Below are 25294 nucleotides of genomic sequence, written 5' to 3'. Positions count from 1 at the left end.
CGGCGCGGGGCTGCCCCCCTATCACCGGCGCGTCGGCATGGTCCAGGAGCTGCTGCGGATGGTACGCCAGGGCCGGCGGGAGGAGGCGGGGACGCTGCTGCAGCACCTGCGCCAGGTGAGCGCGGGCAGGGGGCGCGGGGCCGGGAGCGCCCCGCCCCTTGCCGAGCAGGCCCGGAGCGCCGAGGGCACCGCCCAGGGCCCCCCTCTCGCGGGGATGGAGCGGGTCTGGCAGCAGGTGCCTCGGCGCTCCCGCTGAATTTGAGGCCTCGCGGGGCGGGGCGGGGCGGGGGAAGGCTGGCCCGGTGAGGCCCGGCCGAGGGGGACCTGTTGGAATAACGTCCCCGCTTCTCTCCTCCACGGGCAGAGAGGGAGGCTGGTCCCAAGGATGGTCGGTGGGAGCGGGTGCGGGGACGGATGCCTGGTCTGCGCCAAGGCGCTTTCCTTCCTCTCTACCCGCTGTCCGTCACCAGGGGTCCTCAAGGAATGCGCAGTTGTCAGTTTTCCCCTGGGGGAGTCCAAGGGCGCAGCCCTGGGACTGGTGAGGCGCCGGCCCCCAGGTCATTTGGCCACCGGGAGGCATCCTGGATTACGGGTGAGGTGGGAGACAGCGTTGATCTCCCCTGGCTTACTTTGACAGGTGCTCAGCCCGGAGTCTCTGCTGAACAGTAGAGAGAAAGGAGAGGGGGGCTGGCTTGGTTTCCCGTGTGAGTAACCTGGTGCAGGAACTTCGGGTGGCGGCCAGTACTCTGCCTTCAGCCTGTTCCTGTCCCTGCCCCATTGGATGGGGACTGACTTTGCAGATCTGGCCAGGCCCCTTTGCTTTGGGGCTGTCCTGGGCGGCCGCTGTCATCCACCTCTCTGGCTTGTTTTCCACCCGCTTTCTTGTGAGGGAGGGGGGCCCCCTTGTTCCATGGATTTTGTTGAGTGAGTGAGACAGAGGCAGGAGTGTATACGTCCCCCATCACCAAGTTGGCTTGGACCAGCTTTGGGGGGTGGGGGTGGGTGACAGAGTCCAGGCCCCGAGGTATTCTCCATCGGTGGTGGAGTCCAGTGCGGATCAGGGAGCAGGAGACCTCAGGTGGCCTTTCTGAACTTTTTCCATCACTAATGAAAGAGGGTGTAGGAGTGCCTTCCTTCTAGGAGCTTTCAAAATCGAATGAGACGCACGTCCCTTGTGGATTTTATACCCCACACCCCCACCCCGCCACACACACCTTTTATATCTGGTTTATCCTGGAGTATGTTCCCAAGATGTGTGCTGCACAGGGAGAAGGAAGCAGAGGCTTGGGGACTTGGGGAGACTCGGAGCTTCTGCTCTTGCCTTAACTTTTCCAAACAGCATCCAGAATGATGCCTGAGATAGCGCCGGATCTCTAGGTTTCCTCTCTGGATTGAATCATTAGGGAAAGATGACATTACGCGCAGCGTAACTTCGGCAGTGTGTGTTTCTGTCCTCCGAAAATTGGAAACCAGCGTATGGCCTCTGTGGAAGCTCGTTCGCTTCCAAACAGAATAATGGATTTTCCAGGCCTTCGTAGCCCATTCGCACACCAGACAGTAAGAAGGTTCTGCTGACCACAGGCTATTCCCCCAGCATTGGGGTGGGTGCTTCAGGGGGTCCAGAAAGAAGAGGGGAGAGGGCTGACAGGCAGGGGTCGAGACAAGCCCCTGCTTAGAAGGTAAAAGAACCAAGTAAAGCCAGCATTCTCGAGGGCCGTTCGGGCAGGGCCCGGCAGGAGTTGGCAGACATCTTGGGCTCCTCCAGTCCCCCTGAAACGGACTGTGATTCCACCTCCTGAAGCTGAATTTCTCCCTGGTTTTTGGAGAGTCACAGGGTTCTTGAGACAGGGAGCATTTCCCGAGACACGTTGGTCTTGTGTGTGGCCTGACACCCTTCTTCGTGGCAGGATTGACAGGGCTGATGGGGGCCAGGACGGGGTCAATCAGACTTGCCCCTTTTCTGTGACAGCACCAGAATAACTTGCCTCCCAGCTTACGTGGGCCAGGCTCCCTTGACCTCTGGCTTGTGGCTGAGGTCTGCAGGTCTCTCCCGAGCCAGTGATGGGCTTGCCCTAGGGGTCTGGAGCGCTGCCCCGTCGCCTGGAACGCATACAGATCAGGGCTCCTCCAAGAATTGGCCACGGGCCCTGGGCAGTGCGAGAGGGGAGCACGCCAGGTGGCCAGATGTCAGAGAGGTGGTGTTCTAGGATCCTGAGGCTGGTTAGAGGAATTTTGAGCTGGATCTGTGCTGTGCACCTACGTGGCTCTTTCTCCCGAATTGTGTTTTCCTTCCCAGTTTGCTCCTCTCGTCTGGAGGTAGTGATGTGCAGAAAGGGAATGAGCAGTCACTGAGAGATAGGGAAACACCCAGGGCCTCACCAGGGGGCGGACCAGGTGAGCCTCTCTAGGGACACAGCGGGCCCAGACAGGTGAGTGCCGTGCTCAGGGTGCTGCATCTTGCAGGTGTGTGGACCCAGACCCCTAGGGCAGGGGTAGATGAATAGGAAAGGTAGGAAGCAACAGTAGCCAGGGCAGTAACAGCGCTGGGTTACTTATTTTGCGTGGTGCATTCTCCTGTGCTTGGAAACGTGTTTGGCTGCCGGGTTTGGGAATGCCCTGAGCGCTAGGGTCGGAGGGGGCTTAGCCTGGCGTCCTTGAGCATCTCGAGCCCCGGAAGAGCTCCGGACGCTCTTCCCAGACTAATGCACCAGACATGCAATCTTGTGAGAATTCCCGAGGGTTCACAGACCCCAAGTTCAAGATTTGCTCCAGTCTGGTAACCGCCCCCCAGCCCCCCCCCCCCCCCCCCCCCCCCCCGCCGCCACCACCACCACCACCACCACCACCACCGTGTGACTTGCTACAGGCTCAGGAATGCTGTTTCCATTCCTCAGGACCTCGCGTGGCAGTTTGTGGTGGCTGTTGGTGTCATTTCTTCTGAATGCCCCTCGTTCGCCGCTAAGATTTGCAGGGTAGTTTCCCTGATTGGAGACTTTCCCGCTAGTCCGTGCTTGGCACCTGTTGGAGAGGTGTCAGGAGGCTTTGCTTAATGGTCATGTTCATGAGCCGTGGCCCCTGGGGCTCAGGCAGGGTGCCTGAGTGGACCTGTTTCTTGAGGAGCAGTGTAATCGTGAGGGGAGCCTGGGGCCAAGGTTCAGCTCTGGCAGCTTGCCTTCCAGTCCTTAATCTGCTTTGACCTTGGACCCAGCAGATAACAGCTCTCTGAGCTGTATTTCCTCATTTCCCAAAGAGTTATCTGGGGTCCTGAGCAGAGCAAACGCTACAAAGTATGTGGAATTGAGTCAGCTCTGCACGTTCTCACGGGCAGTGATAAGACACGAGAGAATCTGCCCAACTTTGGGTCTGGCCAGGCTACGGACAGCGTCTTGGTATCCTTTCTCAGGCCAGGCCCAAAGAGCTTTTGGGTCTTGTCTACCTGGCCAGGGCTCAGCCTGGACCAAAAAAAGCTCCCTGCAAGTTCAGAAGCAGTGGGGGATGCGGGACTCACGGGGACAAAAGAAGAAGCCACCTGTAGATGGAGGAGGCCATTCCCCTCCCCACCGCTGGATTCCATTCCTGCAGGATGTCTCCATTCTTTCCCCACGTGCCTCTCCTTAAGTCTTGGGCTCAGGCTTGCCATCTTTAAGGAGCCCTGGGGAAGAAGTACTTTTAGGCATAGAGGGCAAGTGCAGCCTCTCCGAGTCCCACAGATGCAGACTGGCTCGTCGGCCGGCTTCGTGGAGCACTAGAATAAGGGGTCAGTTTCCCTAGGAGATGCCAGGCTGCAGTGGCCCACGTCCTCCTGTTCGCCAGCCTCCCCGCTCTCTCATAAAGAGAATCCGACCGGATCAGTCCATTGCCACTCAGTATGGCGCAGCCCTACTGGGCAGAGCTGTCCCAGGGTTAGCCTGTCCAGCCCCATTCGGTGGTGTGGCTTCGCCATGGGCGCTGGATTCAGTCTGCTGTGGCCAGAGTGGCAGTGCTGACTTCCCTCTGTACCTGGGAGCATGAGCCATGTCAGCTAATGCAAAAAAAAAAAAAAAAAAAAGAACAACTCCCCTCCCCCTGCCCGGGGCCAAGGGTAACTTGCTTCCTAGGGGGACTGAATAGTAGGCAAGCATTTAGAGGCTCCCTGGGGTCCTGGATACTAGGCAGGTGCTTCCTGGCTGGAGTCAGAAAGATGAAGAAGATAGCCTTGAAGGTCACCTTTTTCTTCTGACACCCCACCTGAGAAAATCTCTTTAGGTGAGCAGGTTGGAGGGCACCGAACACGGAGGTCTCCCACCCTTGGCCTGGATCTTATTCTTCCCTGACTTGAAATGCATTTCCTTGTGTCCAATGAACGCTTCTTGCCTTTCCAAGGCCGCCCTCCGTGTGTGCCCTTGGCTCTGAGATTCACTTGCCTTTTCGGTCCTACCACAGTGGGTAGCGTTTAATCATCCGTACGCAGTTTCTCACCTGACATAGATTTTGTTTGTCAGACTAAGTCATATGCTTCCCGAGTGTGGAGACCCCACCATCTCCCCCACCCCGCCCCCGTTGTCCCTGGCATGATACTGAACACCCACAGGCCTATGACATTCTTCAGTAAGTCTGTGCACTGTGAAGATGTGCGTCCACATGTCACCACTGTCACGGTGTGTCCTCAGAAGGCTCGTGAATCCCCAGCCACAGCTGTGCATCTGGGGGCTTATTTATGAGAAGCATTAGTATGACCGTGAGATCTGACACGTTTGCTCTCTGTGTCATTGGATGCCTGGGAGCAGTGTCCGCGGGGCTGTTCCTGGCGGCCTGCCAGGTGGTGGTGTTCTTGGAGAGAGGAGTGGCCCGCTGCCCGGCCTCCGTGGGCACCTTGGGGATCCCATCCTGCAGGTGCAGTCTGGAGCCTCTGCCGAGGTGGCCGCGAGGGGGGTGGAGGGTGGGGGCCGAGCCTGAAGGGAGAGCCTGGCCTCCACATTCCCGATCGGCTGCTTGTGCTGAATCATGTTCGTTTCACCCACAAAGAGAAACCTTCCTTTTTTAAAATCCACCGCTCTCTGACTGGGCTGGGCACAGGCATTTCCAGTAATAAAGGTGCGGAAGGAATCCAATGCCGGGGCCTGCTTTGCTGGTTTGCAAGGCCAGGGACACGGTAGCCTCTGTATGGGCAGCCATGACCGCGGGGCTCGGGCCTGGGCCGGCTGTCCCGACTTCACATCTGGTGGGCTGGGGGCCTTCTTTCTGGAACACATGCCCACCTCCTCAGAGATGACCAGGATCTGCTTTGCTGTTTGTCTTCAGAGCTCCTGAAATACCCTGGGGTCCACGTATGGACACCCCTCCTTGGTGACCTGGGACACCCCCTGCCCCTTCCCCCAATGTCATTTCATTTCTGTGTGTGCTTCTCTCGAGCAGAGGCCATAGATCATGTACTGCGCACAGTGGGTTTTCAAGAGATCCTTGTCGAATGGATTTTAAACTTCTTCTCGGGCTTACTTCCCCGAGACCACTGCTCCTCTTTCTCAGCAACCAGCGTGGTCTGGCTCAGACTTCTGGAGTGTTTCCACCCCAAGCACGGAGCCAGGTTATCCTTCCAGTAACCTGCAGAGTTGGTATTGTCCCCGCTCCCCATTCTCTGGGTGCCAGCAGCTCCTGTGCACCCTGCACGCCCCCTGCAGGTGAGAGCCACCTGGCACAAGGGTCACCCAGGTGACCAGGGTCTTTTCTCTGGCTTCCCCACTGGGATGCTCAAGGGATGGGGTCGACATCCCCACTTTAAGGAGGGGATCTCCGCCTGCCATTTCTCCCGCCCTTCCCCTCCAAGAGCAGAGCCGTGGGTGACCCTCAAGCAAAATCACACACACACACACACACACACACACACACAGCCGCGTCCTGCACGAGCAGCCTGTTCTGATGAGGACGGTGACCTTGGAACACTCGGGGGGGTGGGGGTAGTGTGGGCTCGCCACAGTGCCTCTTCTCCCCACCCCACCCACCAGCCCTGAGTAGGGCCCACGTGGCTCTCCGGGAGCATTTCCCAGCTTTTTTTTTTTTTTTTTTTTTAACTTTTATTAGCTCAAACTCCTGGCTGCCACAGCCATATGGAGTTCTGCTGACGGCTGCTGCTCAAAGGCATGTGGCATTTTGATGTTTCTAACTTCATCTTCACCAGCGTAGATGCAGGAGTCCGGCTGGGAGTGGGGGGGGGGGGTGTCTGAATGTGTTGCCTGGTAGAGAGGTGGCCTCCTCCAGGCTGCCCCCCACCCCTGCTCAGCCCTGCATGCCCACAACTAGTTTTCTGCTTCTCTCTGCATTTACACGTTTCTCTCTGTGTCCCTTCCTTTCCTCGGGAGGGTTGGTGATGGGGGGCGGGGGAGAAGCAAACGCTTTGCCTCTTATTAGTCGGCCTGCTTTTGGTCAACTTCCCTCTGCAGCACACCCCAGCCTCCGTGGAGAAAGGGGTCCAGCTCATTTCAGTCGCCTGCTTGGTGGGCCGGTGCCTGGGGCCGGAGAGTGGTCATTGGAGACACCCCTCCTGTCTGCACATTGCTTTCCAGTCCACAAAGCGTTCTCCCTCGTTTCTTTTGCTCCTTAAATAGTCTTGGGAGGTTGGCAGGATATTGCTTACAGTGGAAAAAAAAAAAAAAAACCACGGCCGGGGGGGGGGGTTAATATTATGAAAGCACTGTATAATCATTGTAGTAAAATATGAAAAGGCAGATGAGCAAAAATAAGACAGCAGGAATGAATTCCTCTATTTCACAGTCGAGTGCCTGTTCTTCGAGGCACTCTTCTAGGCGCTGGGGAGGCAGGAGGCAGGCAAAAAGGAAAAGCAGTACTCGTAATTGTTTCCCTGCCGCCTGGAGGGTTTGTGAGGACCCAAGAGGCAGGCGCTGAGCATTGGCCCAGAGAAAAGGGCTCCACGGAGGTGGCTCCCTTCGCTGGCAACCGGGAGCCCTGGTTCCGGTCCCAGCTCAGACCGTACCGGGTGCCCAGCTCCTTCCCTTCTCTGGCCTCGGTTTCCCCATCTACAAAATGAAGGGGCGGTGTATGGTTGAAATGACCACTGAGGCTCTCTGCCATCGCTCAGGTTCCCCCAGGCTCCAGTGGTTTCACAAAGACCCATTCATTCCCATCTGTGCCCAGTTATGTCTTCCAGGCCCTGAGCTGGATTCACATCCATGCCCTGAGGTCACTCCCTTGTCCCCAGCCAGTGGAAGAGCCGGGGACACGGGGAGGGGCTTCTGGAGGGAAACAGCCCCCTGGGGCTCTGGGGTTGACCCCTGCACAGCCCGCACACTGGCCACTGCAGAGACCAGCCTGTCACGCACGCAGCAGCCCTTGCCGACCTACCCTTCCTCTGACGGAGGAGGGTGGTAGTCACACAGTGTCAAGGGCAGAAGCCGGGGCAGCGGACTTGCACACCGTCCTGTAGCGTCCTGTAGGCTGCGATTCGCGAGCAAAGACCCGTGTTCAGAGAGGCCTGCGTTGTCCTGTGAGCCCTTCACCCAGGGTGTCACGAAGGACAATGAGGCCTGTCTCCAGGCTTAGCCAGGCCCTGCGGGGACCTGCAGCCTGTGGAACTCCCTCAGGCTCCCTCTCTTCCCCCTCTGCTCCCAGGAGGTCGCCCGCGCCCCTCTCACATCCGCCTCTCTCCTCTCCCTCCCGCAGGGCAGGCCTAGCTCAGTGTTCAAGATTCCGCTCCTTGGTGCCTCTCTCCTGCCCACAGTCTCCCAGCCTGGGCAGAGCGGGGGTGGGGTGGGTGGCCCCGGGAAGGAGTGGGCTAAGCAGGGCCCGCCCCGGTGCTTGTTTTTAGCAGAATCAGAGGAGCCCTTGGTTGTGTAGACGGGCGGCGAGTGAGTGTAGGGCCAGCCATAGCGGGTCACATTCCCGCTCTGCCATTGACTCTGGCCACAGACGCGGAGAGGTTGGGCTGGGCAGAGAGCCAAGGAAGTGGCCGTAGGGGATGGCGGGGGGGGGGGGGGGGGGGGGGTGGCATTCGCAGGTGCAGGGCACGTGGCACAGGCTAGCTGCTTTGCAAACTCCTTTTCCCCCACAGGGCTTCTGGGTGGACACAGGCGCTGAGCCTGGAGGCTGCAGGAAGCCAACCTCCCTCTCCTCCTCCCCTGCCCCGAAGGACCCCTCCCAGCAGCCCTGGTGCTTGGGTCTGGCCCTCTCCGGTGCATACCTCCCTCCAGGCCCTTAGCCTAGGCTCCCCAAGAGCATCCCAGTGCCTCACTGGGAGCTCCGAGTCTCTTTTTCCCCTCCAGGAACCCCCGCCCCGTCTGCACACACACACAGCTGCTCTCCCCGCAGAGCCACCGGCTGCCCAAGGAGGCTTGCAGGACACCCCTCTCCCACTGAGGGCCACCAGGCAGGGGTGCGACCCCTGGGGGAGACTGGAAGCCCTCTCCCCTCAAGCACGGCAACCACCTGCAGGGAGCCGGGGACTCATACCCGGTGAAGCAGCAGTCTGTGACCACCCGCCCTCCCCACCCCTCCTCCACAGCCCCTGCTGCCCTTAGTTCTGTCCACGCAGCCACCGCCTCCGGATGCTTTGGGCTCAGGCCCCACATGGAGAGCCGGGAGTGGGGCAAGTTTCCCTCCCACGGTGCCGGGGGCAGACAGAGACCGGGAGAGTCCACCCCGTCCCCCCCCCCCCCCCCCCCCCCCTGTCAAGCCGGCTGGTCCCCCCACCCCCCCCCCCCCCCCCCCCCGCGTGCAGAGCACCCTGGGGGTTGGAGGGGGGGTGGGCGGGTACAGGAGATGTGGGTGCTGCTCAGGAGAGAATGCTCTGTGGTCAGCTGGGAGGCCGTTCAGGCTTCCTTGGCCCTGGAGGAATCCCAGCCCGGAACACAACGCGTCTTTCTGATTTTCACTCCTGGCAAATGGTCAGACTGCCCAGCTCATAGCTCTGCACCCATAACTCAGAGACAGGACCAGGGCTCTCATCCCTCTGCCGCCCACGCGGGGCCGCCTCGCCCAGCCCAGCCCAGCCCAGCCCAGCCTGTCCTGACAATGACACCACGCACTAACAGTGCCTGACTCTGCTCCCCTCCCCATCCTCAGACACTGCTCAAGCCGGCCATCCTGAGGGGGACAAGGAGGGTGTCCTCTGTCCTCTTTGCACCTGCCAGGGCCCAGGTGTTGAAGATTCCACCTCCAGCATCATACAGTAAACTCAGTGTGACTCTGACGTATTTGCCGAGATTGGCTTGTGATCTCTTAGGGCTCCTGATGTCCTTCCCGTGGGGCTGTCACTTTCTCCCTAGGTAGGTGAGTGAACAAGAGAAAGCAAGGGCTACAGAGAGGAAGGAGCATGGGAGGGGGCTCTAGGCCCGCCTGGCACCAGCTGCTGGGCCAGTCCTCTGGCCTTTTGATCGGCCACTTGACCATCTTGCCTACCGTGGTCTCATCGGCTCACTCCTGGCTGTGGTCCTGGGTCCCAGCCACCAGAGAACAGGGAGGGCTGGGGTTTGAATGTCCTTAGAGCTCCAAGGGGGCTTGGCTCTGCTCCCTCCCTGCTCCCTGGAGGAATTGGATGGAGAGAAGGGGCTCCTGTGGTTCCTTTCAGTGAGGAAGCCTGCCGCAGTCAGAGCTGAGATGCTCTGTGGGAGTGCAGGCCCAGAGGGGAGTCGTGGCCTGCACAGGATCCCACAAGACTGGGCCCAGGTCCCTGCCTCCCAAGGCCCTCTCACACCCCGTGATCCCTGGAGAAACAGCGGGGGCCTGTGTGTGTCCCAGGGAATAACCCCTGAGCTTCCTTGGGTCGGGACTCATGGCTCTGGGTCCCATCCTCAAGGGCAGAAGGAGGGAAGGGCTCTGGGCCTCTTCGTGGGGCAGGAACCCTGGCCGTCCCCGCACCCTTGTGTGAACTGGCAGGAGCAAAGGGGTGGGGAAGCCAGACCTCCAGGGAGGGGAAGGGTGGGGAGTGCCGTTCCTCCGAGAACATTCTCTAAGCGGGCTCCAGGCTCCGAGCTGCCAGCACAGAGCTCGACGCGGGGCTCAAACCCTCAAACAGTGAGATCGTAACCTGAGCAGAAGTTGGGCGCTTAACCGACTGAGCCACCCAGGGTGCCCCCGAGGCAGTTTTTTTGTTCGTTTGTTTTTTACAGTAAGATGGAGAGAGACTGACAGCATAGAATCCGCTTTGGATCCTCTGTCTCCCTCTCTCTGTGCCCCTCCCCCCCACATACTCCCTCTCTTTCTCTCAAAAATAAATAAACATTAAAAAATAAATAAGGATGTGGAGACCGTGGCGGCCCAGGCTATGGTGAGCTCACGGGGGAGGAAGCAGGGAGCAGACCACGACCTGAAGACAGAGAAGGTGGTCGTGAGCTCACCGTCCCCCACGTTAGGGCCACACCTCTGCTCCCGGTCAGCCTGAGGAAACCCCGGGGCTTTGGAGGTGTGGAGGCCATTCAGTGAATCCAGGTGGGCCAGGGATGCCTCGTCCCCTTGTCTTCTCTCCGTGAGATGCAGGGCAGCTCCGTGCCCCTGCAGGGCCTTTTCGGTTAGCACAGCCACAGTCGGGTCCTGGTGAGTTCAGCCCCACCCAGACATCCATGCCCTGCACGGCTGCACTTGGCCGCCTCGGCGAAAGTGCACACAGTTCAGCTGAGGCCAGTCAGGATCCTCGCCCCTTTCCCACTCGTCTCCTCGGAACAGCCTTCCCAGATCACCTAAGGCAGGGAATGGTAAAATGTCAGCCAGCACATGATTTCTGCCTCTGAGCCAGATGCTCACCCTCTTCTTCCTAAATCGGGGCGGTAGAGCAGTTGGGCATCTTCTGTAAGGTTCTGGCTCAACATTCCTGCCTCTCAAAGGGTGTCAGACAGAATCAGAAGCATCCTGAGCGGGAGCACCGAGGGTCAAGCAGGGACATCACGGTGTCCCTTCCTCGCTGCCCTTCCCACGGGCTCCGGCCCCTCCTCTTTCCAAGGATCCAGGAATTCCCCTCCAGCTTCCCAGACTGTTTTTCCATTCCCGCCTCTGCTAGCGCGAGGGGAAATAAGGTCTGGATACTTCCCACCCCCTGCAAGTACCCCCCCACAACTCCAGATGAAATCAGTTCATTCGATCTGATTTCTCCTCTGCGGTGCCAGTCTTCCAAATTTTGTGGTGTTCTCAACCGCAGACCTGTATCTCCCACTTCCTCTGGAATTGTGGAGTTTGGAGGTGAAAACACTCGTGAGCAGGATGCTTGCCCCTTGGGGTTTCCAGATCACCGCTGGCCCGGAGACCGTCAGGAGTGTGGAGGGCTATGGCTCTTAGATATGGAAACTCAGACACAAAAGGTTCCAAGTTACCCGTTCCGAGAACTCCCGTCCCTCCAGAATTCACCTGCTGGTAGAGAATCCATCACATGGGACGAGAAGGATGGAAACGCTTTTGGTAGGACACCTCTCAAAGAGAAGACCCAGAAGTGGGCACCTGGGGGTATAGGGAACATAGGCGAGGTGGAGATGGCCATGCCCAAAAAGGAGAGGGGTTTGGGGATGGAAGTAGAGAAACTGTTTTAGAAAACTAGCCCGGGGCGCCTGGGTGGCTCAGTCGGTTAAGCCTCCAACTTCAGCTCAGGTCATGATCTCATGATTTGTGAGTTCAAGCCCCGCGTCGGGCTCTGTGCTGATGGCTCAGAGCCTGGAGCCTGCTGAGAATTCTGTGTCTCCCTCTCTCTCTGCCCCTCCCCTGCTCACACTGTTTCTCTCTCTCTCTCTCTCTCTCAAAAATAAACATTAAAAAAAAAAAAAAAAAACTAGCCAGAGATTGGTCAGGAAGCCCAAGGGAGTGAGGGCAGCCAGCTGGGAACTTGAGAGCAGGTGTTCTAGCACGGCACTCTGATGTCCCACCCAGCCATGATCTTGAGGAAGGAGGGCCACCAGGGGAAATCTTGCAGGCAGAATGCAGGGAGGCTGGGGTGGAAGGAGAGGCCCAGGACCCTGGTGGAAAGCTCTGAGGCTTCGCTGGCCCTCTCACCTCACCCGCCCCCACCTCCACCTGCACCCCTCCCTCCTGGTCCCCCAAAGTGGTGGACAAATCAGACAAAGCCCCCCCCTTTCTTTGCGGTCTCTAAGTCTCACTGATTCCCTCTTGCTGCTGCTGCTGGTGGCCCTGTTCCTGCCGTCTGTGGGGACAACGAGGCCCTGAGGAGCAGGGCCTTAGGATGGGGAAGATTCCACCTGGCCCGGGAGCCCTCGGAGAGCACATCTGTGGCTCCCTTGCTGGGCCCCCTCCTGCCTTCCCCGCTGCCCAGAGAATGGTGCACAGCTCCTTAGCGATACGCCGTCGACCTCAAAGATTCTAAATTGAAAGGTCTTGGGGGAATTGGCTGATTCTGGAGGTGCTGACAGGGCCAAGGCCACGGACACTGGGAATCTCCTCCTCTTCCTCCCTCCTTGCCACTTCCTGCTTGGAGGTGGGAGTGAGCTGGGTCAGGTTGGATCCCTGCTCCAGTGTGACTCATCCCTGCTCACCCAGATCCCCGGAAGCTTTGCCTAGGCCTTGCCTCCGACCTGGAGATTTTAAAGTGGTAAAGACCCTCTGTTTGTTGGGACAGTTACTTTTATGTGTCATCTTGGCTGGGCCACAGTACCCACTTTTGGTCAAACCCAAGTCTGCATGTCACCGCAAATGGACGGTTAGATGAGACTAACGTTTAAATCAGTGGACTCCAGGGGCGCCTGGGTGGCTCAGTGGGTTAAGCATCCAACTTCAGTTCAGGTCATGATCTCATGGCTCATGAGTTCGAGCCCCACGTCGGGCACTGGGCTGACAGCTCAGAGCCTGGAGTCTGTTTCGGATTCTGTGTCTCCCTCTCTCTCTCTGCTCCTCGTGCGCTCTCTCTCTCCTTCTCAGAAATAAACATAAGTAAATCAGTAGACTTTGAGTAAAGCAGATGCCCTCCAGAAAGTGGGTGGGCCTTGTCCAATCAGTTGAAGACCTTGAGAGAAAAGGCTGGAATTCTGCGTCCAGATCGCCTTCAAACTCAAGACTGCAAAATCCACTCTTTCCTGGGTCCTCGGCGTCCCAGTCTACCCTACAGACTTCAGACTTGCCAGATCTCATGAGGCAGTTCCTTCTCTCTCTCTCTCTCTCATATGCAAACACATACGCTATTGGTTCTGTTTCTCTGGAGAACCCTGACTAGTACCCTTGTCCTCTATGAACCGGGGGCTGGAGAGAAGGAGTTGGAAACTTCTGGGGACTCTGGGGCCCTCCTGTCCCTGCTGCTCGCTCACTGTGTGAGACAACCATCCACACCTCAGCTTCTCACTCCGAGAAATGGGCTGTTTCTGTCCTACTTGGAAAGCAGGTTGTTAGGAGCCAGAGAGAGCCTGTAAGTCACTCCTCCACCTCTTTGCCATTACCTACAGTTCCCTTGACCATGGACCAAAGCTTTCATCTGAAACAAACAAGACTTACCCCAGCGAGGACAAATGCATCCCCCGGAAAGCATAAACAACTCCTGCAAACTATTTCCCAAGCAGAGGGATCAGGAGGGCGCTGGGACTGATGACAAATTGCCGAGAATCCGTGGAATGTAGAAGCCAGGGGACCTCAGGGACCCTCTGGCCCCAGGCTTTCTGCAGAGTCCCAGCCCCACAAGACGCACTGGGAGTGGGGGAGGGGCTCGGCAACCAAGTTTGGGAAGCAGTGCAAATGCCAGCACTCTTCCCGAAGTCCTGAAGCACAGTAGCCAAAGCCTCCGACAGGAGAAAAGAAATGGCTGTTTGTTGAATTCCTTGTGTTCCAAGCCTCTGATGGGCCGCTCTCTCCTACTTTCTGCTCGCTCTTTAGGAGGAATGAGCCAGTGCCATCTGCATTTGTAGGTGACGTTGCTGCCACGCGCAGGGGATGATTTACTCGGAGCCACACCGTTACTTGGGGCCCAACCCTGGACAGGGACCCGGTGGTCCCCTGTCCCACCCCGAGCAGAGTCTAGGTGGAGATGTGACCACAGGGGAGCAGACCAGACCTGCCTCAGGCCCGCTACACCCTTCCCAAGCTGACTTTATATCTTTCTAAAGAGAAAGTATCTTTGTGCTATTTATTTGTTGCCATTGCCGTTCCTTGGACTTTAATTCAGTGACACTTGGCAACAGCCAGGCATCTGTTTCCAGGGGACTGTTTCATGCAAAGAGTGTCCTTTTGAAAGACTTCGAAGATAACACACAAATCACACGCAGCAGCCATAAAGCCCTGCGCCTGGGGAAGCTGCTGACCGGCCCCTGCACCCTGGTGGGGAGGGCAGTTGCAGCAGCCCAAGCACTTGTCACAATTAAGGAGGGCCGGCCTGCCCGGATGCTGGCTTCAAAACCCTGCGGGAGGCCAGGTGGCCTAAGAAAAGCAGGAGAGTGGCCAGCCCGCCCCCCCGGGGGGACACAGCACCCTGAGATGGGACCAGAGAACCTCACTCCTTGCCCCACGCCCCTCGGCCAGGCCGGCAAGTTGGGCCAGGGGCATGCACACACACACACACACACACACACACACACACACACACACACCCCACATATACATATACATACACACATCCCACATGCATATACATATACACACATATATACACATGTATACGTACAAACACAGACTACTTGTGGGTGCTTGGCTTTTCTCAATTGCTATTTAATATATTGAAGTGGAGGGGTGCCTGGGTGGCTCCATCGGTTAAGCATCTGGTTTGGGCTCAGGTCATGATCTCACGGTTCATGGGTTTGAGCCCCGAGGCGAGCTCTGTGCTGACAGTGCGGAGCCTGCTGGGGATTCTCTCCCTCCCCCTCTCTCTCTGCCCCTCCCACACACCCATGTTCTCTCTTTCTCTCTCTCTCAAAGTAAATAAACGATAGATAGATAGATAGATAGATAGATAGATAGATCGATCGATCATGGGCCACCAAGAGGTGGATGCTTAACCAACTGAGCCACCCAGGCACCCCTGAAGTGGAAATTTTAAAGCCTACCATTTCACTAAGATTTTATGGTTAACATACAAATACCATTATTCTGCCGATGAGTCTAGTAAATTTAACCATTGCTTTTAAGGGTGTGGGGCTTATAACTTCAGTAACCAAACTTCTTTCGATATCTGAGTGATTTTACTGACTTAACATACCCAGCTTTCTTAAGTTGATAAGTAGCCTTCCTATAAGAAGCAGGACTTTCCCAAGTTCCTAAACAGTTCTTAAAATTTAACAGATGAAGCTTATAAACAGGGCGACTATCAACTTCTCCTAAACATTTTGAGTGGGCTTCATGCCCACCGTGGGGCTCAAACTCATGACCTTGAGATCAAGAGTTGCACACTCTACCGACCTGAGCCAGCCAGGCGCCCCAAAGATAGAAGGTGGGGTTTTTTTTTTTTTAGGTTTTAGTTGTTTTTTGGTTTGAGGTGGTTGTTGTTCTGTTCTGTTCTGTTTTGTTTTGTTTGTAGGCTCTAGGCCCAAAGTGGGGCTTGAACTCAATACACTTGGACCCCAAGATAAAGAGTCCACCAACTGAGCCTGCTAGGCACCCCATGAGTTCTCTTCAGCATTTCAAAACTGTGGCAAACTCCGCCTAATCCTCTCTCAGCATTCCGCTGGAAATCATAAGCCTGAAGGCAATTACTCAATTACCCGTTTTAAATTGGAATTGCAAGGCTAATCTGTTAGGTACTCTAATATACCTAATTCTCTTAAACATTACAGATGTGTGAAACGCCAGATGCGTGTATTCCTAAATTTATCTGAGCTTGATTTGCTTCAGTATCTCAGGGCTTCATTCAACCCTTTCTGGGTGAAGGACACTTTGTTGCCACGGAAACGGTTTTACTGTTCAGGGCGCAGGAGCCTGGGGTCTGGTTGCTTGAACCTCGCACCTGCACCTAGGCGGTGGTGGTCTGAGCCCCATTGTTCCCTCTCTCTCCAGCACCCTCCTCCTTCCCCTCCCCACCCCCAAGCCCCACCTCCTCCTCTCTCTCGGATCCTATTGTTTCGCACTTCCTACCTCGGTAGGGTCAAAGGATCGCTTCACAGATTTCTACTTAGTGCTCCAGCCTTTCAGAGGTCCTCCCCCTCCCCCCCCCCCCCCCCACATTCTTCCTGTCCTCAGGGCAGCTATCTAGAACTCCTCCTGTGGGGCACACACTCTCACACCATCGGCTCCTTGGCTCCCAGATCTTCCCTCCAGGAGGGGTCAACGCCAACGACAAGAATCACAGGGAATCAGAAGGAAGATTCCTTAGCAGTTACCTTCCCTCATAGTACAGAAACCTGCTACAGCAGCATTGAGTGATTATCTTTCTGCTGCTTGCATACTTCCAATGACTGTGAGCTCATCACCTGATTTTTTTTTTTAATTGCGGTAAAGTAGACATAACATAAAATTCACCATTTTAGGGGCGTCTGGCTGGCTCAGTCAGGGGAGCATGTGATTCTTCATCTTGGGATTGTGGGTTCGAGCCCCACACTGGGTAGAGAGATTACGTAAAAATAAAATCTTCTAGGGGCTCCTGGGTGGCTCAGTCGGTTAAGCATCCGACTCTTGATTCGAGCTCAGGTCCTGATGTCACGGTCCATGAGTTCCAGCCCTGCCTCGGGCTCTGTGCTGACTGCAAGGAGCCTGCCTGGGGCTCTGTCTCCCTCTCTCTGCCCCTCCCCTGCTCTCTCTCTCTCTCAAAATAAATAAAGATGAATTTAAATAAATAAATAAAATCTTTTTGAAAAATTCACAGTTTTAACCACATTTAGATGTACAGTTCAGTGGCATTAAGTATATTCACTTCATTGTGCAACTATCCCCTTCATCCGTCTCCAGAACATTTTCATCTTTCCCAACTGAAATTCAGTTCCCACTAAACAACACGGCCCCATCCCCCTCCTCCCAGCTCCTGACAGCCACCCTTCTTCTACTTTGTGTGTCCATGCACTTGACTCCTCTAGGGACCTCATATGGGTGGAATCGTAGTCTTAGTCCTTGTGGGTCTGTCTTATCCCACCCAGCAGAGTGGGCATAGGGTTCCCCACGGTGCGGGGGCCGTCAGAATCTCCTTCGCCTCTTGTTTTGAAACGTTCTTTCTCATAGTGAGCTGGGAATCATCTCAGTGCAGGCGGTCTTCTGGGAAGCATTTCTCACCAGCCAGTCCCACCTCCTTGGGGGGCAGATAGCAAAGGGAAGGGTGCAGGGGTGGGGGGATACAGGCACCCAGAGAGGACCCAGGCTGGTAGAAACAAACGTAGGTTTCTTTTTTTTTTTTTCTTTGATGTTTATTTATTTTTGAGACAGAGACAGACGGAGCGTGAGCAGGGGAGGGGCAGAGAGAGAGGGAGACACAGAATCGGAAGCAGGCTCCAGGCTCCGAGCCGTCAGCCCAGAGCCCGACGCAGGGCTCGAACTCACGGACCGTGAGATCGTGACCTGAGCCCAAGTCGGACGCTTAGCCAACTGAGCCGCGCCCCTAGACAAAGTAGATTTCTGATGGCAGTGGCCCTTGGTCGCCCACGGCTGGAGGAGAGGAGGGGTCCCAGTCCACGTGCCCTCCTTGGCGCACTCCCCGGGGAAAATGCCACCTCTGTTTTGGTTGGGGGTATTAATTTCCCAGAGCTGCCGTAACAAGGGATCAGCAGCCCGGGGGCTTAGAACGGCGGAAGTGTATTCTCTTTCGGTTCTGGAGGCCAGACGTCCAAATTAAGTTGTTGGCAGGGCCGCGTGCCCCGACTGCCTATGCCTTGGTGTCACCTCCTTATGAGGACACCTGTCATTGGATTTAGAGCCCACCTGGATGATCCAGGATGATCCGTTACTTAACCACATCTGCAAAGACATCCACCCCCCAGCGACCCCCTCCATTCCCTGGGGGGCTTTTAAGACTCCTTCCTGCTTCCTCGGAGACTTGTCGGCCTCCGGTGAGCAGCTGCCTGGAGTCCTCACCAGACCCCCCCTCTCTGGCTCCTCTCCCCGGGGCTGCTTTTCCCTCCTGGCACCTGCCAGTTCTCTTCCCTCCCCCCCTCCTCCTGGGAATCCCCAGGAAGGCCAGCCTGAATGTCACAGGGGAGGGGACAGAAGTTGAGTCAGCCAGTATTCCCCAGTCGGTGCCCACCCCCTCAGGAAGAGCTGCCTCTGATGTTCCAGGGCCGGGAGGGGAGAGAGAAGCCCGGGCTGCTTCCTGCCCGCCCTCCGGACTCTAATTAATCCCCCTCTGGTGGACTGTGTTTGATTACAACCTCATTAAGTAGCTTTGCACATTCAGGCTCTGGTGGCTTCCAGATTGAAGCTGTCTGCCTTGGCTGGTTTCTACGCAGAGCCTGCGGCCTGCCGCCTTCCTCCTTCCCCTGCTCTGTTGTCGCAGAAACCGTGGAGTCATGCCTGGAGGGGAGAGACCGCGCTCATTTCCCGTGGGGCCTTCCTTCTGGGGATGAGTTTCAAACCTCAATCTGAAAGGGAAGGGGGTGGCTGCGGGTTTAAAATAGCGTGTGCCTGGCGGCCTCCTGTGCGGCTTCCCCCAGCCTTCCCCTAAAATCCCTAAGAAGACATGCCAAAAAAAGATGAAAAACACTGAAAACAGAGACAGGTGGACAGTCTGGGAGGAACCTCCCGTCTTCCTGCAGCAGCGCTGGCTCCCAGCTTCCCCTCAGGAATCTGAGGCCTCAGTGTGAGAACTCCATTAATCAGGAAGCCAGGCAGCTGCCTCTTTCCCCTCCAGCAAGCGGCAGGCGGGTGATTTGGGGACAGGAAGAGTGCTGTTTACCCCCTCCCCTCCGAGCCCTCCTCCCCTGTGCTGCTTCTGCATTCGGAGAAAGCAACGCAAGGCCCAGGAGGCCACCACCTCCAGACCGGAAGTGCAGTATGGCCACCGGGGCTGGGAAAGCTCTGGGATGCGGACACCACGGTGGATGTTCACGGAGGAGGCCGTCAAGGGCCCAGGCTGTGGGGGTGGGTGAGGATGTCCCTTCCCAAGGTCAGAGTCGCCTTGGCTCGGTGTCCCAGGCCTGGCCCCGAGCTGGCTTCTTCCGCAAGCCAGAGCCGGACGAGGTGGACTCCGTTCTTACCCAGGAAGCAGCCATGGGACGAGGTCATGACTCTGGTCCCCGATTGCAACGTGTGGGCGCAGTTTTCCACCGACACGCAATTCTCAGACACCAGCTGGGTGCCCTGGAACTCAACTCCATTCTGGCCCCGTTTACCTGGAGGGAGCATCAGAGCCCAAGGGTGAAGGGCACTCAGCCCTACAAGACTGCGCCCGACCCCCACTTCAGAGGCCAAGTCAAAGTCCAGGTTGTCACTCGTGCTGTGACCCATGGGCTACAGGCTGGAGGTTCCCACTGATGAAGTTTTGGGGTGATGGTGGGGGACGGGATCTGGAGCCAACAGCCAAGAAAGAATTCTTGAAGACGTCTTTGGTGCAAAAAGGTGATTTTATTGGGGCGCCTAGGTGGCTCAGTCGGTTAGGCGGCCGACTTCGGCTCAGGTCATGATCTCGCAGTCCGTGCGTTCGGGCCCCGCGTCGGGCTCTGTGCTGACAGCTCAGAGCCTGGAGCCTGTTTCAGATTCTGTGTCTCCCTCTGACCCTTCCCTGTTCATGCTCTGTCTCTCCCTGTCTCAAAAAGAAATAAAACGTTAAAAAAACAATTTAAAAAAAAAAAAGGTGATTTTATTAAAGCACGGGGACAGGCCCCGTGGGCAGGAAGAGCTGCATGGGGTCGTGACGGATAACTCGTTATATACCCTCTGGTTGGGAGGGGTCAGGGACGGAGTAAGTCTCGAAGGAACTTTGGGAGCAAGGTTTCCAGGACCTTGAGTGGCCAGCTGCTGTTAGGAAAACACCATTTATTACCGTTTAATAAAGCCTCAAGTCGTGAGACCCTTCGGGTGTATATTGGGGGGCCATAAGCTTGGAGTACGATTGCCAGCATATATCTTGGGGCAGTTGAGAGAGAGGAGGTTTCCAAAGGAATTTTTGTATTTTAAAGTAGGCTTGCAGGTTCCTGGGGGGTCAGGAAAATGTTAAGCCAGGATTCCATTTTGGCCCTAGTGAAGGGTCATCATCAAGGCAGCTGAGCTCCTAGAGGAGGTCGCTGCCCGTTTCAAGGACTCGTCAGTGGGCTGAAGACAGTAAGGGAGTTTAAGTTTTCATGTGTCTTAGTTTCCCACATCGCCATGGCAAGCACTTGAACCCCTTTGTTCTTGGGCAGCCAGGAGTGTCTGAGGAATATCCCATAGATGCCACCTGCAGGGGTTGTGGGGGGGGGGGTGCCGTTAGCCTGTACTCTGCCCTAGCTTGCCCTACGCTCCCTCATCACCACAATCCTCTCCTGGGGTTCAGTGAACTTGCCAGAGCAGCTCATAGGACTCGGGAAAGCAGTTTACTTGCTAGTTATTAAAGGATGTAACTCAGGAACCGCCACATGGAAGAGAGGACAAGGTGTGGGGGAAGGAGTCAGAGCTTCCCCGCAGATGATCTCACTCTCCCCTGTGTCCTCGCGTCCCGAACCCATCTCTCCAAACCCCATCTGAGGATTTTGTGGACGATTCATTACACAGTCATGACTGATGAAATCATTGGCCACTGGCGACTAACCCAACCTCCAGCCCCTAACCCTCTCCAGAGGGCAGGGAGGTGGGACCAAAAGTTCCAACCCACTAATCACCGACTGCTGGACTGCTCTCGGGGCAACCAGCCCCCTTCATTAGGTGATCCTGGGGGGCTGTCCCAAAGTCACCTCATTAACACGACACGAGACACTTCTGTCACTCTCATCATGTAGGAAATTCCAAGGGTTTTAGGAGCTCTGTGTCAGAAATGGGGACAAAGACCAAATCTATATTTCCTATATATTTTTTTATTAATTAATTAATTAATTAATTAATTAATTTTTGAGAGAGGGAGAGGGAATCCCAAGCAGGATCTGCACTGTCAGCATAGAGCCTGACGTGGGGCTCGAACTCACAAACCTTGAACCGAAATCAAGAGTCAGATGCTCAACCTACTGAGCCACCCAGGTGCGCCCCCAAATATATATTATAAGTTACTACAAATCACAGTATCACCACTAGACAGATGGGTCTAGTGGGTCTCACTAGATCGTGCCTCTTTCCAGGGTGAACAAGTGGGGAAAAGAAAAAAACACGAGTGTAGGATAAATCAATGCCGCGGAAGCTGAACCCTGACCTCCAAAAATGATCTACAGCAGGATCCGGAAGAAGTGAACTTTGTGGGAAAAGAACAAAATGCCGCACAAAGCGGCCAAGCTGAAACGGGGGTAAAAAACCAGAGGGTGAGATGAAAAGGAGATTAATGAGAAAAATAAGAATCGGAGGAAAATGCTAGCCCACTTGCCGTCCTTCCTGGAGAGACTGAAAGTACACTCAGAACATGAGATCAAGGATGAGGACGAGGAAGGCAAACTTGAGACACTCTGAGAGAGTGTTATGGAAAGGACATGAAAAAGATAACCTCAGGGGCCCCCTGCTGGCTCAGTTGGTAGAGCCTGCGACTCTTGATCTCGAGGTTGTGAGTTCGAGCCCCACGTTGGGGGTAGAGATGACTTAAAATCCTTGGGGCTCCTGGGTGGCTCAGTTGGTTAGGCATCTGACTTCGGCTCGGGTCGTGATCTCACGGTTCGTGGGTTCGAGCCCCGCATCGGGCTCTGTGCCAACAGCTCGGAGCCTGGAGCCTGCTTTGGATTCTGGATCTCCCTCTCTCTCTGCCCCTCCCCCACTCGTTCTCTCTCTCTCTCTCTCTCTCTCTCTCTCTCTCTGTCTCTCAAAAATATTTAAATTTTTTTAAATAAATAAAAGTTAAAAAAATAAAAATAAAATCCTTTAAAAAAATAGAAGCGACAATCACAAGAGACTGAGAGCCACCGTCGGTTTTCCTGATGAAAAGAACAGGTTGAGAAAAGGTGGGTGTTTGTAGATGGAAAGATGGACACAGTGGCAAAAAATTTTAGTAACCAAATGTGACAGAAAAAAAAAAAAAAATGGCCAGATGTGCATGCCCCCTCCTCCTCCTGAGCCCTCCTCCCACCTCCAGAAGGTGTCTGTGTTTGCCTTCCTAGGCCTTTCCTTACGTTGTTGGGAACTACGCAGAACATAAAATGTACCGTCTTAACCATTTTCTTTTTTTTTTTTTTTAATTTTTTTTTTTTAACGTTTATTTATTTTGGGGACAGAGAGAGACAGAGCATGAACGGGGGAGGGGCAGAGAGAGGGAGACATAGAATCGGAAACAGGCTCCAGGCTCCGAGCCATCAGCCCAGAGCCCAACGCGGGGCTCGAACCCACGGACCGCGAGATCGTGACCTGAGCTGAAGTCGGACGCTTAACCGACTGCGCCACCCAGGCGCCCCCCGTCTTAACCATTTTCAAAGGTCGGTGTTGGTGGGTGCATCCACATTGTTGTGCAACCCCATCTCCAGAACTCTCTCATCTTGCAAAGCTGAGACTCTGTGCCCGTTAAACACTAACTCCTCAATCCTTGTCCCCCCAGCCCACGGCGGCCACCTACTTTCTGTCTCTGTGAATTTGATGGCTCTCAGAACCTCATGTAAGTGGGACTATCCTTTTGTGACCGGCCTATCTCGCTTCGCATAATATCCTCAAGGTTCATCCGTGGTGTAGCACATGTGGGGTTTCATTCCTTTTCATGACTGAATAATATTCCATCGTTGTATATACACCACACTTTGGCTCTCCACCCATCTGTTGGTGGACACTTGGGTTGTTTCCACCTTTTGGCTATTGCAAATAATGCTGCAGGTGTGCAAATGTTGGCTTGAGTCCCCGCTTTCGGTTCTTCGGGGGCATATATGGTAATTCTATTTTTAATTTAAAAAATGTTTGTTAATGTTTATTTGTTTTTGAGAGAGAGAGAGAGAGAGACCGTGAGCTGGGGAGGGGCAGAGAGAGAGGGAGACACAGAATCTGAAACAGGCTCCAGGCTCCGAGCTGTCAGCCCAGAGCCCGACATGGGGCTCGAACTCACGGAGTGCGAGGTCATGACCTGAGCCGAAGTCAGACACCTAACCGACTGAGCCACCCAGGCGCCCGTCTACTTTTAATTTTTTGAGGAAATGCCATTCTCTTTTCCACAGTGACTGTGCCTTTTCACATTCTCATCAGCAAGCACAAGGTTTCCCGTTTCTTCCCATGTTTGCTAAGACTTGTTACTTTCTGGTTGGGGAGCGGGTTGGTCAGCCAGAGAAGTTAAGTCGATTTGTGTCAGGAAGGGAAGCCTGAGAGGGTTGGCAGGGTGGAGATGAGACACTGAGGAACAGTTGGGGTCATAGGAGAGGTACCACGAAGGGATTTTTGGAGTCTTAAAGGGGATCGCAGAGGGATGCCCCTTTGGTGACTTGGAGACATGGTTATAAAGATACCAGCTGTTGGGGCTCCTGGGTGGCTCAGTCAGTTAAGTGCCCTACTTTGGCTCAGGTCATGATCTCACGGTTCGTGAGTTCAAGCCCCGCACAGAGCCCGTTTCAGATCCTCTGCCCCCGCTCCCGCCTCCCCCCTCTCTGCTCAAAAATAAACATTAAAAAGATTATCTCTCTCTCGTCCTCTGCCCCTCTGCCCTTCTCACACTCTCTCTCTAAAATAAAAAAACTTAAAAAAAAAAAAAAGACCTAGTCTCTTAGCGAGGTTAACGTTTGTAATAGTGGTGTTGTCTATAATCACCGTACTGTGTATTAAATCTCCCAGACTTACTTATCTACTGGTTGCTAGTATATACCCTTAAACCACATGTCTCACCCCCAGCCCCTGGTAACCACCATTATACTCTGTGTTTTTGAGTTTGGTCCTTTCTAGATTCCACATAGAAGTGAGATTATGCAGTATTTGTTTTCCTGTCTGACTTATCTCCCTTAGCATAATGCCCTCAAGGTCCTTCCGTGTGGTCGCAGATGGCAGGATTTCCTTTTTCTTAATGGCTGAATAGTATTCCAGTGTGTGTGTGTGTGTGTGTGTGTGTGTGTGTGTACCACATCTTTATCGATTCAGCCAACACTTAGGTTGTTCCCACCTTTTGGCTATTGTGAATAATTGCAATGAACATGAGAATGCATGTAACTCATCAATGGTCTGTTTTCGTCTCCTTTGTATATATCCCCAGAAGTGGGATTCCTAGATTGCACGGTAGTTCTATTTTGAATGTTTTGGGGAAACTTTATGCCCTTTAAAATTATTGAGGACCTCAAAAAGAGATTTTCTTTATGTGGGTTATGTCTAGCAGATGCTAGTCACCATATTAGAAATCAGACAAGGGGCGCCTGGGTGGCTCAGTTGGTTAAGCATCTGACTTCAGCTGAGGTCGAAGTCCGTCGCCAGCTCTGTGCTGACAGCTCAGAGCCTGGAGCCGGCTTCGAATTCTGTGTCTCCCTCTCTCTCTGCCCCTCCCCCACTCATGCTCTGTCTCTGTCTCTGTCTCTCTCTCTCAAATAAATGTTAAACAAAAAAAAAAAAGAAATCAAACAAAAGTGTTTTAATTTTTTTTTTCAACGTTTATTTTTATTTTTGGGACAGAGAGAGACAGAGCATGAACGGGGGAGGGGCAGAGAGACAGGGAGACACAGAATCGGAAACAGGCTCCAGGCTCTGAGCCATCAGCCCAGAGCCCGACGCGGGTCTCGAACTCACGGACCGAGAGATCGTGACCTGGCTGAAGTCGGACGCTTAACCGACTGCGCCACCCAGGCGCCCCCAAACAAAAGTGTTTTAAAGATTTATATATTCATTTCGGGGCACCTGGCAGACTCAATTGGTAGAATGTGTGACTCTTGATCTCAGGGTCGTGAGTTCAAGCCCCGCGATGGGTGTAGAGTTTACTTAAAAAAAAAGGGAGAGATGGGGGGTGGGAGGGAGGGGAGGGTGGGTGATGGGTATTGAGGAGGGCACCTTTTGGGATGAGCACTGGGTGTTGTATGGAAACCAATTTGACAATAAATTTCATATATTAAAAAATATATATATGAGTTTGTAATAAATTAACCTCCAATTCACAATTAAAAAAAAAAAAGAGAGAGAGAGAGAGATTGGGGCACCTGGGGCACCTGGGTGACTCAGCCGGTTAATCACTCCACTCTTGGTTTTCGGCTCAGGTCATGATCTCATGGTTCGTGGGTTTGAGCCCCACGTCGGGCTCCGTGCTTGGGATTCTCTCTCCCTCTCTCTCTGCCCCTTCCCTGCTCACTCACTCGCTCTCTCAGCATACATAATTTTAAAAATTTTTAATAAAAATTAAAAAGATTTATTTATTCATTCTTTTAAAATTAATAATCTCACATGTGCAAGAAATAAATTTTTACAAAAATAACTACATTTTTCAAACGGAAAA

General features: G+C 54.6%; 1 protein-coding gene across 1 annotated transcript in view; it reads left to right on the top strand.

Moving 5' to 3' along the window:
* The first annotated feature begins 6 nt into the window (after positions 1-6).
* The window catches only part of LRRC75A (leucine rich repeat containing 75A), a 47266-nt gene continuing 21978 nt past the window's right edge, over positions 7-25294 (top strand). The window contains exon 1 of the mRNA XM_040453118.1: positions 7-115. Coding sequence (XP_040309052.1) covers positions 38-115 — 78 coding nt within the window. The 5' untranslated portion in view covers positions 7-37. The remainder of the gene's footprint in view (positions 116-25294) is intronic.

Source organism: Herpailurus yagouaroundi, unplaced genomic scaffold (assembly GCF_014898765.1).
Source record: "Herpailurus yagouaroundi ecotype Mexico unplaced genomic scaffold, PumYag 208, whole genome shotgun sequence".
In the NCBI taxonomy this organism is placed as follows: Eukaryota; Metazoa; Chordata; class Mammalia; order Carnivora; family Felidae; genus Herpailurus; species Herpailurus yagouaroundi.
The sequence above is the reverse complement of the archived record's forward strand: the minus strand, read 5'-3'. Positions and strand labels throughout refer to the sequence as shown.